Below are 16,852 nucleotides of genomic sequence, written 5' to 3'. Positions count from 1 at the left end.
CTCCCCAATGTCTGTCAATGTGCTCCTACCACTAGCCCATGCAGTACCAAATAATTGTACTATTTGGACTATTTCTTGTCCCCCAGACGTATTGCTATGCATTTGTCTTGGGGATCAGGCCAAATGCCTCCGTTGTTTTCCCCCTTTTCTACATGTCACTGTTTCTTACTTCTTACACTCTTCCTGTTCTTCCATGTGACTGCCCTTTTCTTTTCTCATTTCTTTTTTTCCTTCCTCTTCGACGTGACCACAGCATGCATATCCTGTTCAGAAATTATCTTTTTTTTTGATTATCATGATATTCCGCCATGGGACCCTTAAACATTCTTACCCTGAATGTGCAGGGTCTTAATGTTCCTCAAAAACTCAATAAGGCCTTCCGATCTTTTGCCTCTCAAAAGGCACATGTCGTCTGTTTGCAGGAAACGCATTTTACTCCTAACTCCACCCCCACATTTTTTGGCCCACACAACCCTCACGTTTACACAGCCTCTGCCGATACCAAACGATACCAAAGTTCTTATCACCTTTCATCGCACAGTCCATGCTGAGATCAAGGACCCTGAGGGTCAGCACATCATCTTATCTGGACTTATCCTTGACTCTGAAGTCACTATTGTTGCTTACTCTGCCCCAATCAGGGCCCTCTCCCATTCCTTTTGCACTTAATGGCTCTTACGGACTCACATAAGCGCGGCACACTGTTTATCTGTGGAGACTCCAACCACACTGTCTACCCCTTCCTAGACAAATCCCTCCAACCATCTCCCCTGCCTGCTTCAAGGCTCTCCTTCCAGCAACAGTTATTTCGCCACTCTTTAGTAGACTCCTGGAGGGAACTTAACCCAGTCAAACGTCAATACACTTATTATTCTATAATAAACAGCAGGGTGTAGCGCTAAAATAACCACATCAAAAATAGAATAAATAGGTAAAACCATAACCGCTCTGTGAATGGTTAAAGCTCCATCTGCCGAGCGATCTCAGTGGCTGCCATGGTCAGTCTAGAGGACTCGGCAGATGGAGCTTTAACCATTCACAGAGCGGGTGCACCATTACTGGCAGCAGATGTCGGATAGTGAGGGATACCAGACCTTAAAGGGACCTCCAGTTCTCTGAGATTGTTATCACTAAATGCACAGATTGATTGCGTATCTGGTGAGTGCGCAGTCTTTATATCTTGAGATTTATCACCATCCTATTGGATCAGATAACTGGATCCCGAAGATCGTCACAATCTCCCACGCACCTTATTTTTGGACTTTAATTTGGCACTTTGCACACCGATAGTCACTGTATAGTGACACATTATATCACTATCTAATCACTTTATTTATTGATGTGCTTACACCATATCACTACGATCACTCATCCCGTAACCTGTTACATTTGAGGTGTATAAGTGCAAATTGTCTTGGCAATAACGACAAGTTTCATATGGTACTACTAAGTCACTTTATTATTAATTTTTGTATTTTGGTATTATTTATGGTTTTACCTATTTATTCTATTATTGATGTGGTTATTTTAGCGCTACACCCTGCTGTTTATTGTTTGTTTTAGAGATTTTTTGGTACCTTTGGTGTTTAGCAGCTTACAGACTTTTAGCGCTCGCTTATCTTTTTTCTTTACTTATTATTCTATGCCCACAAATTTTTAACTAAGATTGGGATTAAATCCTTTTCTTCTGTCTGTGAATCACACTTTCTTCCAGTGTCCAAAATTTTTAGATACCTTCAACTCAAACACTTCTTTGCTCTCCTGTCCGCTAAATCCCCCTCTGCTCGATCATTGACCTTCGTTGAACGTGCTTGCAAAAGAGACCCTCATAGGCGAGGTCTTATTTCGGCACTCAATGCGCTTCTTTAACCCCCGAGACCTCCTCTAACCCTACCTATGTCACTAAGGGGCATGAAGACATTGGATACCAGCTCAGCCCTGCCAATTGGGACCAAATTTGGTTATATCCTCTTCGCAGAACATAGAAGCTGTTGAGACTAATTATAAGGTCCTGACCCGCTGGTACTTGGTCCCGGCAGGGATTGCTAAATATACCCCCAGTTATTCTCCCGATTGTTTTCAGGACTGTGCAATGGTGGGAACTCATTTCCATATTTGGTGGTCGTGTCCGGTCGCCCAAGCTTTTTGGACTGAAATCTTCAACCTTATATCTTCTCTTTTCGTGACGCCCCTTTCCCCAAACCCAGCCATTGCTTTACTGAATCTTAAACCTCATTCCTTATCTAAACCCCAATTCAAACTCCTTTTACAGGTCACCACAGTGGCCAAACAAATTTTAGCGAAATCTTGGAAGTCTTCGTCCCTTTGTGTTCTAGCGGTTAGAAATAAGGACACAAGCTATTATTAATGCTAACGTGGAAGCAACCATTACTGACCCCGTTTCTAAAGTCATGTCTATCTGGGCTCCCTGGGTGGAATGACGACGAATCATTGCTCATCCCCTGATGACTTCCTGCCCAGTTCCCTGGACGTTATATATGCCACCTCTTAGCCTGGTTTGGTCTCGGGATCCTCCTCCTCCTTTTCGGTAGTCACACAGCCCTCCCTCTCCCTATTCTTTCTTCTGGGCCGCCTACCCTACCACGTCTTCTCCTACCCTGCTCTCTTTCGGACTTTATTCCCTTTCCTTTCCTGTCATCTACTCCTATTCTCTCTCTCTTTCATACGCTGCCATTTCCTTTCATGGAACCTCATATTGCTTGTGGGAGCTACGCTCTCGTGTCTGATTATTACTATGTTTTGCCTCTTTTTGTAATGCAATATTTCTCTTTGTTTGGATGTGGTTCATTGTTTAAAATTGGATGATACCTTCACCATAACTTTTGTTCTGCTGGTTCTCCCTTTCTTGTACGCATTTCATATGCTCTATATTTGTTATTGACTTGAAAAAATATTAAAATGTTTGAACAAGAAAACACAACAGCAGTCTTTTATTTAAAAAAAAAAAGCCAAAAAAAAGGGTTCCTTCTTGTAATCCATCATCAATCAAGGCATCCAGAGTTGTAATGATGACACCGACTTGCTGAAATTAAAAAAAGGCCAGCCGACCTGTTCACACCCACTGAGCACTCGCCACATCTGACAGCTCTAACAGTTGCCAATCAGACGTAAGCAACTGGGCGGAGCTAGTGGTGAGGTCACTGTCGCCTTCTCCACAGCTCTTCCTTTTACCGAACAAAGCCTCAGAACAACATTGTCCAGGAAATGGTAACCTACCAATGTCTGGAAAGGTGTTACACTAATTTTTCTTGAAGGCGCCCTCAAGATATTTCATCCTCCTCCTTTTGCTCCTTTGCAAAGGCAGGATGAGCTCTGCAACCTTACCCTTGTAACGTGGATCAACCAGTAATGATCCCTCTCCTTGATACCACGAATCCTTGGGTCCTTACACAGGCTTTGCAGAATCAGGGAGCCCATGCAAAGTACTTTTTAGGAGGCATGAGATCCTGAGTCCTCTGGGTCACCGAGGATGACATTGTCAGGAACTGCCTCCTCTCAGCCACGTACTACGCTATCTTCTACTACCATGTGCCACAATCCTCCTCCTCTGGCTGTTCTGCAGCCCCGCAGAAATGGTATCTGCATAAAGGGGGCCTTGAGAGTAAAGGAAGTCCTCCACTTCCTCCCACTGTTCTGCCTCAACTGCCATGTCCATGATTCCATGCAGTGTGTGCTCAAGCAGGAAGACTAGAGGGACAGTGTCACTGATGCATGCATTGTCACAGCTCACCATCCTTGTGGCCTCCTCAGATGGTGACAGGACATTGCATGCATCCTTTATCAGCAGCCACTGGCCTGGCAAAAAGAAGCCAAGCTCCCCTGAGTCTGTCCTTGTGCCATACTCACACAGGTACTCATTGATGTCCTTTCTGCAGCATTGCCAATGTTCCACCTGGTAGGCATGTCACAAATAAAGGGAACCACTGCAGATGCAGGAGGAGAAACACCTGCAACACAGAAGGGGGAACAGCAATTATGCATTAATAGTTTTAGTGCTGCTGCAGAAAAAAAAATTAAATGATAAAAAAAAATTAAAAATGCAAAAAAAAAAGGAAACCACTGCTAACGCAGAAGGAGGAACACCTGCAGACACAGATTGGGGAACAGTAATGATGCAGCAACAGAAAACAAAACAAAACAAAAATTAACAAAGAAGACAAAATAAATAAATGGGAAAAGCGGTGATGCAGAAGTGTTGCAAAAACACAGTTCAATGACACCACTACACTCCTCTCCTAACACACCACTAACTAACCTCACTACTAACACCAACACACTCCACAAGGTTGCTGGGTAAGCAGCCTTACTGTATATAGTGACGGCAAGGACTTTGGCCAATCATGGCTCTCACAGTGCATTGTGTGCTTTAGCATTGCACCAGACCTGTGGCCAGGTGCATTGCTTTGGCAGAGCACAGTGCATTGTGGGGCACGAACACCCTAACTGTTCGTGTGCTCACAGAACACATGAACACTTGATGTTCAACTCGAACATCAAGACATCCCTACTGCAGAGCACAGAAAAAAATAAAGCTACAGCCGATATATTTAACAAATTTAATTTAACTAGAGACACTCCAGTTTAGGGTCGGATCTATATATTCAGTGTGTTATGTATGGAATGTCAATTTCCTAAAAAAAAAGGGTGGGCTGGCTAAGACCGTTTCAATTTCTGGAGCAAAGTGAGCCACAGACTACTGTTCTGTAGGCACTAATGGGCCTGCTTCTTTTAAAATGTATGCCAAACAAAAACTAGGGGAAGGTCACTCACTTCTTACCTTGGTAAACAGAAAGTGAGGGGAAATCTTTCTAACAGAATCCAGTTTAGAACAGACAGGTATTCCAATCTTTTCACACCCTACCTTAAACAAAAATTTTGGCTTGAAATACCATAAGAGCTTAATTTTTTTTTTTTTATGTAACGTGGCATGGCATAAACAGCAAAATATTAACCGCTTTCTTCCCTTATTTTCCATGCACATGCACATTTGTTTATATAATTGGATAATGCCCTCAGACATTTAGTTTTTAGTGCGAATTCCGCACCGCATAAGAATGGCACCCCGTTCATGTGAACCGCTGAGGGTGCGTATGCTAAGTTAACAACACCCCGAAAGCGGTCCGCAAAATGGGTGAGATGTGCAGAATCGGATCGCATAGGTGTGAATACCTATGCGATCCGATTCTAGTGCGGACCCAAAAAAGGGTCCTGCACATTTTTGGTGCAGGTGCGGTGCGATTAGAGCCATACAAATTGCATGTGATTTGCACAGGAATGCGGTGCGGTTCCTGTGCGAATCACATGCGATATAGCGCACCACATATATGTGAACCCAGGCTCACTGGCATTTCTTTATTAGAATGGGAAATTCTCTGACCTTTTACCACATATATACAATCATATAAAAGTTTTAAATAGTTTAACCACTTCAATACTGGACACTTTCTCCCCTTCATGACCTGGCCAGTTTTAAGCTTTCAGTACTGTCACACCTTGTCACACAATTACCTTTTTTTGGTGGTATTTAATTACCACTGAGTTTATTTTATGCTACATAAATTTTGCAAATAAATCTTTCTTCATAAATTTAGGACAAAATGTATTCTGCTATATTACATAGTCTACAAACTATGGTGTATTTGTGTGTGTGTACATATATATATATATATATATATATATATATATTTGAAAATCGATCAGTCCTGATGTACCGACGGCCTATCTTATTACTTGAGGGATGGAAATGCCAGGATAGTAGAAGAACCCCTAAAATATCCCCTTTTTGGAAAGTAGACAGTCCAAGGTATTTATTAAAAGACATGGTAAGTTTTTTTAAGTTGTAATTTTTTTGTTACAATTTTTGGGAAAGTGAAGAAATTTTAAAAATGTTGTTTTTTCACATCCATTCATCCAGTGTGTACTATTGTGTTGATCTATGTGATTGGCCACAGCTATCACATGGTACAGATGCACTGTGATTGGACCTGTCTGTGCCATGTGATCACTGTGACCAATCACAGTGATCAACACTATAGTACAGAATGAATGACTATGAATGGAAGCCATTCATTGTGTACAATTGCCATGTGATCTGTGATTGGTCACAGTGATCACATGGTACCAGCTGTGGCCTGGTACACAGATCTGTCATTCATTGTGTCTGGTGGACACAGAGGGTGTCAGAGCATGTTGCAACAAGGCCCGTGGGGTGCTCAAGGTGCAATCCCGGGAGGATGTCATATGATGTCCACCCAGGATGGCAGTGCTCCTGCTCGGCTGTCATATTATTAGAGGATGGGCAGGAGGCAGTTAAACCACACCTATTATGATGATTATTATTGTTATTAATACAGAATTTATATAGCACCAGGCAGACAGTATTGTTACAATACAATTCAATACAGGAGGAATCAGAGGGCGCTGCTCATTACAGCTTGCAATCTAAAAGGAAGAGTCAAGAGATACAAAAGTTAATAACTCTGGGTGATGAGCTGATGAAGAAAATAAAAGTACAGTTGTTAGGTGGGGCAGGATAGGCCTCTCTGAAGAGAAGGTTTTTTCAGGGATTGTCCAAAAGTGGACAAAGTAGGAGACAGTTAGACAGATTGGGGTTGGAAGTTCCATAGGATGGGAGAGGCTCGAGAGAAATCCTGGAGACGAGAATGGGAGGAGGTAATAAGGGAGCTATAGAGCAGTGCTTAGGAGGAACGAAGAGAATGATTTGGTTGGTATTTTGAGATTAAGTTAGTGATGTAGCTGGGGTACAAGTTGTGAAAAGTTTTGTAAGTTGTTAGTATTTCAAATTTAATTTTTTGGGTGAGCAGAAGCCAGTGGAGAGATTGGCAGAGAAAAATAACATACATTAATATTGAGTGGTAATTTGCGTCTAGTATGGTACTTTACTGGTGCCCAAGCATTTCACAATTCAAGTATTTCTCATGTTTCTTTAGTCTGATTTAGATGTGTGATATTATTTTGTCCACATTTGATCAATAGTTTCTAATCAGACATCATGCCTTGACAATCAGAAGATATGTTAAATGTCTAGTTTTATCCAGTCACATTGTAATGTATATGATACATATGTACAGCTATTTTTACCTTGCAGTTGTCATTTTAACTGGCAAATACATAAAAATGTCTTGTGATATCTTGTTGCAGGGGGGAGTACTGAGTATTAAGATCGGCTGGATGTGTGACCTGGACAAGTCCTGGGATCTTTGTGTTCCTCAGTACAGTTTTACTAGACTGGATAGTGTATCAGAAAAAAACAATGTGTCACAAGGCTACAATTTCAGGTATCTCTCATTTAAAGGAATGCGCCTGGCTAAAGCACAAAGTCAATATTTTAAGCGAAAGCCCTCAGACAAATGCGGAGCCTAAGTGCAGCCAACATTAAAAAAACAGAAAAATCTGTACAAGGAATATATCTTACACTCAGTAGGTTGTATCCATTGTGCTGATGTTTCTTCTTTTAGTTGAAATCCTCCTCCGCCATACCTCGGCCACCATAATCTTTCAGGGGGCTGAGTGGGTGTCACAGACTTCCATAAAGAGTGACCGACTATGTTTGCCCTTTACACACAGCTACTCCATTTGTAGAAGTTGTATTATAGCTATGAATGAAACAGGAGCTGATGATTGATAGTGATGCCCCCTCTAGTTAACAGTCCTGTTTCATTCATTGAAACAGTAATACTATTTCTATGAATGGAGCAGCTGGGCGTAAAGGGCAGACATGGTCGGGCACTCTTGATGAGAAACTGTGACAGCACCTTAGTTGTATTAACCCCCACTACAACAATCTTCTGAGGGGGGGTTGGTTGAGTGGTATGGAAAAAGGAGCTGAAAGAAGAGGCATCAGCACAAGGGACACATCCTACTGACTGTAAGTTATGTGCCTTGTGCTAATTTTATAATTTGGCTGCATTTAGGCTTTAATACCATGCACATTTTTTTTCTTTATTACACTTCCACATTGTGAGTTGTACCAATTTGTGGCTTATTAAAATATTTTATACTGCACTTAGAAGGCTCCTCTCCTCTCTTTCATTTGTTATGCATACAGAGCTGGCTTACTCTGGGATGGCTGCCACCTAAATAGCAGTTACCCACTATAGACTTTGTTGGGACTTATGAACTGGTTACAATATACATTTGTGTGCTGACAATTTCTTTATTGTTTTAAAGTGATACTAAAGGCTTAAATTAAAAAAAAAATTATAATAACAAACACGTCATACTTACCTGCTCTGTGTAGTGGTTTTCTACAGAGCAGCCTTCAGCAGCTTGCTATGGGGGCACCCGAGCAGGCACGTTCCCAAGCCGCTGTTCCGTGTGTCTATTCACAGACAGAGCTGCAGCTGGGCCCTGCCCCCTCTTTCTTCTCATTGGCTCACTGGCTGCGATTGCCAATGGCTCTTGCTGCTGTCTCAGCCAATAAGGAGAGGGAGTCCCAGTGGATAGCTGAGACTCCAGTGCACATTGCTGGATTGAGAGGGGGCCTAGGTGAGGATTTGGGGGGGATGATGCACAGAGAAGGTTTTTTACTCTCATGCATAGAATGCATGAAGTTAAAAAGCCTTGAGCCTTTACAACCAATTTAATGGGATTGCATTATTTTCTTTCTTTATTATGTTCATTCCAAAAACACGGTTTTCTTTTAGCCATGTATATAAGAAATATTTAATAAGAAATTAATTAGACTACACTAATGCGCTACCTCACCCCTACAATAACCTTAAATATATAGCAGCTGTGCTTTTTTTAACTCTTTCTTTTTACAATTGATAATAAAACATAATCGTATCATGTGCCCAGTGCACTGGTGAGTGGCTTTCATGGGGTTGGAGAGACAGAGGTGATTAGAATTGGAAGCATAGTTTCTATTAATATAAAATCATATACATACAAATAAGGATTGTTTTTCATGTTAAAATTGATTCATAGCAAAAAGAAGCCAACATGTTTTGGGGCCAGACTCCCACTTCATTAGGAATTTTGGCTGTGCTTAAACAGACTCAGATAATCGGATATCAAATAGACCTGCGCTGTGATTTACTGCTTTAATAGTTTAAAGATGGTAAGTTAGGCCAGTGTTGGTGAACATTGCAAAGGCCAGGGTGGCTAACGACAATTTCAGTGACCCGTAAAAAAATCTGCATCCTGCACCCCGTGCATTCTTGCTATCTCATCCTGTCTTTATTATCTAGTCAGTCTGGGCTGGACTTCCTCACTCTGGCTAGGGTATATGAAGTGTAGGTGGAGCTGCTAAGTGGTGGTGCATGGTAAGAGATAACCATGGAGGACTTTTTGTATTGGTAAGATAGCCATGTGTTTTCCCTGCTGTGGGCCCCAGCTTGGGCCTGTGAGTTATACCTTAGGGCAAGGGCCTGTGAGAGCAGATTTAGAACACTGCCAAGCCCTCCATGCAGGATTTTGCTTTCATATGGAAAGTAACTGTTATACTGGACTTTTTATTAATAATAGCTATTAAATAAAGCATTCAGAAATGCATGTTCCTAGACTGGACATTCTGTTACTGGAAGAGCTGTCATAGCGTTGTGTCTAACCTGGGCTGAAGGGTAACATTTCCAAATGGTCTGTAACACAGTGAGGGCAGATGACTGATAGTTGATCCTGAGGCTTCATGAACGAAACGGGGGGCATGGAAATAACAAGTCTATATTTACCTACTGTGTGCAGTGGTTTTGCACAGAGCGGCATGTACTCTCCTCTTTTTCAGGTCCCCCTCAGGCTCTCCTGGCCCCTCCCTCCTGTCGGGTACCACCATAGCAAGCAGCTTGCTATGGGGGCACCCGTTGCTCTGTGTGTCTATACACACACACACACACACACATATGCAGTTCAATTTTGGGCACCAATTCACAAAAAGAACATTGGGGAACTAGAGAAAGTACAGAGAAGGGCAGCCAAATTGATAAGAGGCATGGAGGAGCTCAGCTATGAGGAAAGATTAGAGGAACTGCATGTATTCTCTCTTGCGAAGAGGAGATTAAGGGGGGATATGATCAACATGTTCAAATACATCAGTGGTTCATATAGTGAACTTGGTGTAGAGCTATTCACCTTGAGGTCATCACAGAGGACAAGGGGACACTCTTTACATCTGGAGGAAAAGAAATGTAATCTCCAAATACGGAAAGGTTTCTTCACAGTGAGAGCTGCGAAAATGTGGAATAGACTCCCTCAAGAGTTGGTTCTGGCCAGCTCAGTGGATTGCTTTAAAAAAGGCCTGGATTCTTTCCTAGATACACAGAATATAACTGAATACTAACATTTATAGGTAAAGTGGATCCAGGGAATATCCAATTGCCTCTCGGGGGATCAGGAAGGAATTTTTTTCCCTGCAGGACAGGGGTGGACTGACAACTCATGGGGCCCCTGGGCAATAGGGGATCATGGGGCCCCTGTGTCCTTGCCCAAACTCAAAAAAGCCTATGAAAAAGGTACCAGGGGCATCTCATGGGGCCCCCTACTGACCCTGGGCCCTTGGGCAGTGCCCGAGTTTCCAAATGGGCAGTCCGCTCCTGCTGCAGGAGCAAATTGCATCATGCTTTGCTGGGTTTTTTTGTCTTCCTCTGGATCAACACTGTGGGTGTAGGATTATAACTTTTTTTTTTATGGTTGAACTGGATGGACTTTTGTCTTTTTTCAGCCAGACTAGCTATGTAACTATATATGTCTCCCTCCTCGCTTGTTCTGTTTTAAGTCAACTGCCCCTGAATTTAAAAAATAAATAAAATTTGCAAAAAGCCTTTGTAAACAAACTATCCATGCTAAACTTGGAAAAATTACAAAATACCCTTACCCTACACACCACCAAAATCATCTACCAGCTGGCAGCAGAAACAAATGTTTAAAATCTTTGTGACAAGATGTTCAAAACATTGTAGCGCTTAGTGAGACACTTCCAAAGTAATCTTCTCAAAAGAAATCCCACCACTATATTTTAAGTGAACTGTGTAGCTTTGTCACTCCACCATAACTAAATGTTCATCAGCATAAGTGAGACTTCTGTAATTACCCAGATAGATACCTTAACCACAATCAAATTCAAATGCTTAACAGAGAGTAAAGACCTTTAGAGCCTAGAGGTCAGTATACATAAGGATATTGTACCATCCACATATAGGAATTTAGAATGAAAATATGCTTCTACTTTCAGTGTCATGTCATAGCTTTGGTATCCATAAAATGTAAAACGCTCCCATAAGTACTCCAATACAGTATATCCAAAAATATTTATTAAAACCACTAATAAAACTTTCTAGCGTTCAGAAATTCAAAAGCTGCCCTAGGGGATCTTTTGAATTTTAGAATGCTGAAAACTTTTATTAGATTTTTAATAAATATTTTCATGTACTGCACTATGGGTGTGTTTTCTAAATTTTTTTGATACTGAAGAGCAAGGGACAAATTCATGTTTTTCAAGCTTTTTAGGGTTATACTTTCTTCAGTATTTTCCAATAAGTCCAAGCTGGGAGGCAGAACTGACTTCCCATTAACGTATCCAATAATGCATTATTACCATGTTTTTCAGGTTTGCTCGCTACTTCATGAGTGCAGATGGCACAGAGTTTCGAACTTTGATCAAGGCCTTTGGCATTAGAATTGATGTCCTTGTTTATGGCAATGTAAGTTTATATGTAGAAATAACATATTTCTTCACTTTTTAAATATATTTCATCCACTATAATAGGTTAAAATACCAGTGCTAAACAGGTTCGCAGATTAGGTGGTGCAGACATTCCACATTTTGTTTGGGTAAAACAGATTGCTCAAGGGGTCCATTCTGACATTTTGTATTATGGTAATGAGTTGTAAAACTTCATCGCAGTAATGTGGTGATGTACGGTTTGTTGTGAGCGGCACCAGCACAAATGCAGAGCAGTACCTTACAATGCATACTCTATGCATTGTGGTGCACTCCATTCCAAAAAAGGGTCATATGTGTTTTTTGGTCCATTGCGGTGTGTGTTGGCATCCAATTCAAAATTGATAGATTGCCTTAATGCAGCAATGTTCAACAAGTGTGGCCCCCAATACATCCAGAGGACTGCACTATAGCAGCACATTTTCACACCTCAACTCCAACAATTTCAGTCCTGCTGCATTTTTTGCAGTGTATCGCAATGTACACTGGAAAAGTTGGAGTACAATATCTTCCAGTAACTCAGTGGACGCAATAGTAACCCTTAACTTTGTCAGTGGATGTAATGATAACCCCTCGCATTAGTGTCAGTGAGTGCAATAATAACCCAAAACCTTGTGTAACGTACATGTACGATTTGAGTAGCTGAGATGATGTAACGTACATGTAAGATTTGAGTAGCTGAGATGTGACCTGTAGAAATATGACAATGTAGGTTTAGCTTCAGTCCATGTTATAATAATATAAGATGTGTTCAGAATTAAGGCAGAGACATATGGTCACCAATTAGCATCTGAAAGGGACAGAGCATCCTCAGGAAGGAGGTGACACCTGGATGCCAATAAGATTTGTCACCTTCTGGGAAATCTGGAAGGAAAAGGCTCTAGACAGTTCAGCTTCATGACACAGTGGGAGACCAGAGGTGGTTCCGATGTGTCTGGGAGCTTTGAAGTATATCAGCAGATCAAAGGAATATATTTCATCTCTCAAAAAAGCTAAAATATTAGTTGCAGAGAGATGAAAATACTTCCTTCTGATTGGACACACTGTAGGCTACACCTGCATGTAAAACTGTATTTGTAGCCTTTGTAGAAATCCCAAAGAAATGCAGAAAAGGGTTATATGGCGCCTGATTGCGACAGCTGAACAGTGATTGGTACTGTTGCAATCGGAGTGATGCGCTGGTGTCAGAAATTAAATCCTTGACTTGGTGATTCAAACCGTTCCAGGTCCAATCGACTTTGGGCATTTCAGTACCCAAAACGTCCTGTGGGCTGGTACAGGAACACCCCCCTGAGTCGATTGGCCAAGGGCTAATATCCAGCCTACGTCCATATTCCCATAAATTGAGGACCCTGAGATATGGACGTTGTAATTCCTATGGAGCCAGTTCTATTGACTGACAGATTGCGGACTTTGTCTGACTTGCTCCAGTTGCAGGATAACTCTGTCGCAGGATAACTCTTTTTTCTGTTTTTATTTCCCTTTTATTTTATAGTCAATAGCCAATTGTGTGTCTTCTTGTATTTCTTGTATTTTCTGTAATCTTTTCTGTGTCTTTTTTTATACTTTGTACATATTTTATGCACTGCCCACTTTCGGGATATTAAACCATAAAATTAATAAGTGACTTCTGGGTACTTAAACTCAGGGTCATATCTCCAGAGAGATTAGATTGTATTGTATTGCAGTGTCTTTATATGCTCGGTCAAGTTCATTGCCAATCTGTATGCAATTGCACTGCGTGTTGGCAGATTGCATGCAGACTGTAAAGGTAACAGGTCTGCCAGACGGAGATCTGTGTGTGTGTGGATGCCCAGCAGGCCAGTAAAACGTAAAACTGTTGGGTGGTGGCAAGCTACCGTTTGTGGTGTGTCTGGTGTGGGGGGATGTGGACAGTGGAAGAGTGATTAACACCGGGGTTCTAGCTTGTAGGATAGCTGAAGGAATCCTAGAAGGGTGTGCGATTACTAGGCTACTCCGCAACCCTTAGTGTGCACCAGATTGTATATAAGATTCGTGTCTGCCTGTGTGTGTGTGGTCAGCCAGCTGGATTGGAGTCTCCCTCTAGTGGTGGCCAGAGGTAGTGCGGGCTGTGAAAGTATATCACGGCCGGTCTTATATACTTATATATGTTCAGATAAAGTCCCCCTTATTCCCTCTTACCCCAAGTCACGGCCGCACGTGCGTGCCTTGGTTAGCTAGCCGCTGTAGGTGTGTGGGTTGGATCCGTGACACCTTGGTGTCAGTGAGTGCAATAATAGCCCCCAACATTGGTGTCAGTGAGTGTAATAACCCCCATTATTCGTATCAGTAGATGGGAAACCCCCCCAAAAAAAACATTGGTGTCAGTGGATGCAGTAATAACCCCCGACATTAGTGTCAGTGAATGCAACAATAACCTTGATCACTGGTGTCAGTGGACACAATAATAACATTGAACATTCCCACTTTGCAAGGATACTACAGAGGTTCAAATATAAAGAAAAAACAAAAAATATATATCTGTACGCAACCAGCTGCTTAACAAATAACCTTTTATTTGTAGAAAGCACAGGTATATGTTTTAGCATAGCATGTGATAGCATGGACCATGACAGGTTCTCTTTATGCAGAGATCTGGGGTCTATTAGATCTCATATCTCTCCTCTGGCCTCCAAAGCATCTGATCAAACAGAGTTTGGTTTGAACAGATGCATTCACAAGCCACAAATGACTTACATCAGACTGAAACTGGAAGTGACAAAATCCTCATAGCTTCCAGTTTCTGATCTCACAGAGAGGGGGAGTTGGTTTCCTTCTCTGTGTGCAATGCAGTAGATGCTGCTGGTCAGAGCAGTCCTGGGCTCCATGATGGGATCGTACAACCCAGGAATGGCGGTGGCAGGAGGTTGGGGGGGCCCCCTTCCACTGCCTGTAGAAGTTATCGAGTGGCACTATGGCCACTCAAGTCACTTCATTGAAGGGAATGGTCGGCTGAAAAAATTTATACTGGAATGATGCCTGCAACCACTTCAACCTAAGGACGTCATATGATGTCCTATGGGTGGGAAGTGGTTAATAACAGGTTAGGAAGGCTTCAATTCCCTTCTGCTGTTTATTGATGTCTCTCCTTTGAAGATCTCCCCTTCCTTCCTCCCTGTCATAGTGACTACTTTATCTAGAACTGGTTAGATAAATATTAGTTTATAATATACATTAACCAGCCCTTTATTAGGTACACCTTGCTAGTGCTAAGAAAATATCCCCCACACCATAGCACCAGCACCAGCACCAGCCTGAACAGTTGATACAAGGCCCAGATGGATCTATTCTTTCATTCTGTTTACACCAAATTCTGCCCCTACCATCTGAATGTTGCAGCAACCAGTCTGCCCATTCTCCTCTGACATCAACAAGGCATTTTTGTCCACACAACTGCCGCTCACTGGATATTTGCTTTTTATCAGAACCATTTTCTGTAAACCCTAGAGATGGTTGTGTGTGAAAATCCCAGTAGATCAGCATTTTTTTAAATGCTCAGACCAGTCCATCTGGCACCAACAATCATGCTATATTCAAAGTCACTTAAATCCCCTTTCTTCCCCATTCTGATGCTTGGTTAGAACTTCAGCACATTGTCTTCACCACGTCTAGATGCCTAAATGCATTAAGTTGTTCCCATGTGATTGGCTGATTAGCAATTTGTGTTTCCAAGCAATTGAACAGGTATACCTAATAAAGTGGCTGGTGAGTGTATAAACATAATATATAATGGTTCATTTGGACCAGTTTGGTCCATATTTGAACTTGGGCTATTTAAATGTCACTAAAATCTGGAAGAAAACAACATTAAGTTACTTACCCATTTCAGTCTGCTAGACATCAGCTTACTGCTTTTTCCAGTATTCTGCTAGAGCTTGAGGTAAAAATGACATGTAATTCCAACAGTGTCCTGATTTTACCATTTATGGAAGGCTTTAGTCCTGGTTCTCCTAGATTGTAAGCTCCAAGGAGCAGGGCCCTCGAACCCCTCGTGTATTGTATTGTTACTGTATTGTCTCATGTACTGTAACCCACTATAATGTACAGCGCTGAGCAAACATTTTGGCGCTATATAAATCCTCCTCTCCTCCAATCCTCGCCGGCTCTTCTCCACTTTCAACTCCCTACTCTCTGCTCCCCCACCGCTACCCAGTACCTCACTCACCGCCCACGAGATTGCCATTCACTTCCAAAATAAGATAGACGCAATCCGTAAGAACATTGCCAATGCTCCACCTACCTCCCCACCTAGCCTCCCCCCACTACAACCCCTCCAACTCTCCCCTCCTCTGACCTAGTAACCGCCCTGCCCCCCACCACCCTTAACATCCCACACACTATAACCCCCCAACACTCCGCTCCTTCATCCTTGCCACCACTGAGGAGGTCATCAAAGTCTTCTCAGAAGCCCGCCTCACCACTTGCCCCCTTGACCCTGTCCCCACACAACTCCTCCGGGCACCCTCCCCCTCCATCCTACGCTCCCTCACCCACATCTTCAATCTCTCCCTCTCTACTGGTGCATTCCCTTCCCCCCTAAAGCACGCGCACATCACCCCCATACTCAAAAAACCCTTCTTGAACCCCACTGACCTGAACAACCTTAGACCCATCTCCCTGCTGCCATTCACTTCCAAGCTCCTTGAGCGCTTAATCTACAATCGCCTAAGTTCCCACCTCACCGACAACAACCTCCTCGATCCACTACAGTCTGGCTTCCGTCCCCTACACTCCACCGAAACCGCCCTACTCAAAATCACTAATGACCTGCTAACCGCCAAAGCTAATGGCCACTACTCAGTCCTCTTACTCCTTGACCTCTCCGTGGCCTTCGACACAGTTGACCACCCCCTCCTGCTCGATAAACTACACTCCCTCGGCATCAGAGACTCCGCTCTCTCCTGGCTCTCCTCCTATCTCTCCCAACGCTCCTTCAGCGTTACCTATAACGCTACCACCTCCCCCTCTCTCCCCCTCTCTGTTGGGGTCCCCCAAGGCTCTGTCCTCGGGCTGCTTCTCTTCTCCATCTACACCTCCTCCCTTGGCAAACTGATACACTCCCACGGCTTCAACTATCACCTCTACGCTGATGACACGCAAATTTACCTCTCCACCCCTCAACTCACCCCTTCA

General features: G+C 42.7%; 1 protein-coding gene across 1 annotated transcript in view; it reads left to right on the top strand.

Annotated features, from left to right (window-relative positions):
• Positions 1–16,852, top strand: part of P2RX3 (purinergic receptor P2X 3) — a 223,248-nt gene that overhangs the window by 142,892 nt on the left and 63,504 nt on the right. The window contains exons 8-9 of the mRNA XM_089687555.1: positions 7,183–7,319; positions 11,585–11,678. Of these exons, the coding sequence (XP_089543681.1) occupies positions 7,183–7,319; positions 11,585–11,678 (231 nt within the window). The remainder of the gene's footprint in view (positions 1–7,182; positions 7,320–11,584; positions 11,679–16,852) is intronic.

This window comes from Staurois parvus, unplaced genomic scaffold (assembly GCF_062004578.1).
Source record: "Staurois parvus isolate SC_StPar_1 unplaced genomic scaffold, SC_StPar_1.0 ptg000430l, whole genome shotgun sequence".
Lineage (NCBI taxonomy): Eukaryota > Metazoa > Chordata > Amphibia > Anura > Ranidae > Staurois > Staurois parvus.
The sequence above is the reverse complement of the archived record's forward strand: the minus strand, read 5'-3'. Positions and strand labels throughout refer to the sequence as shown.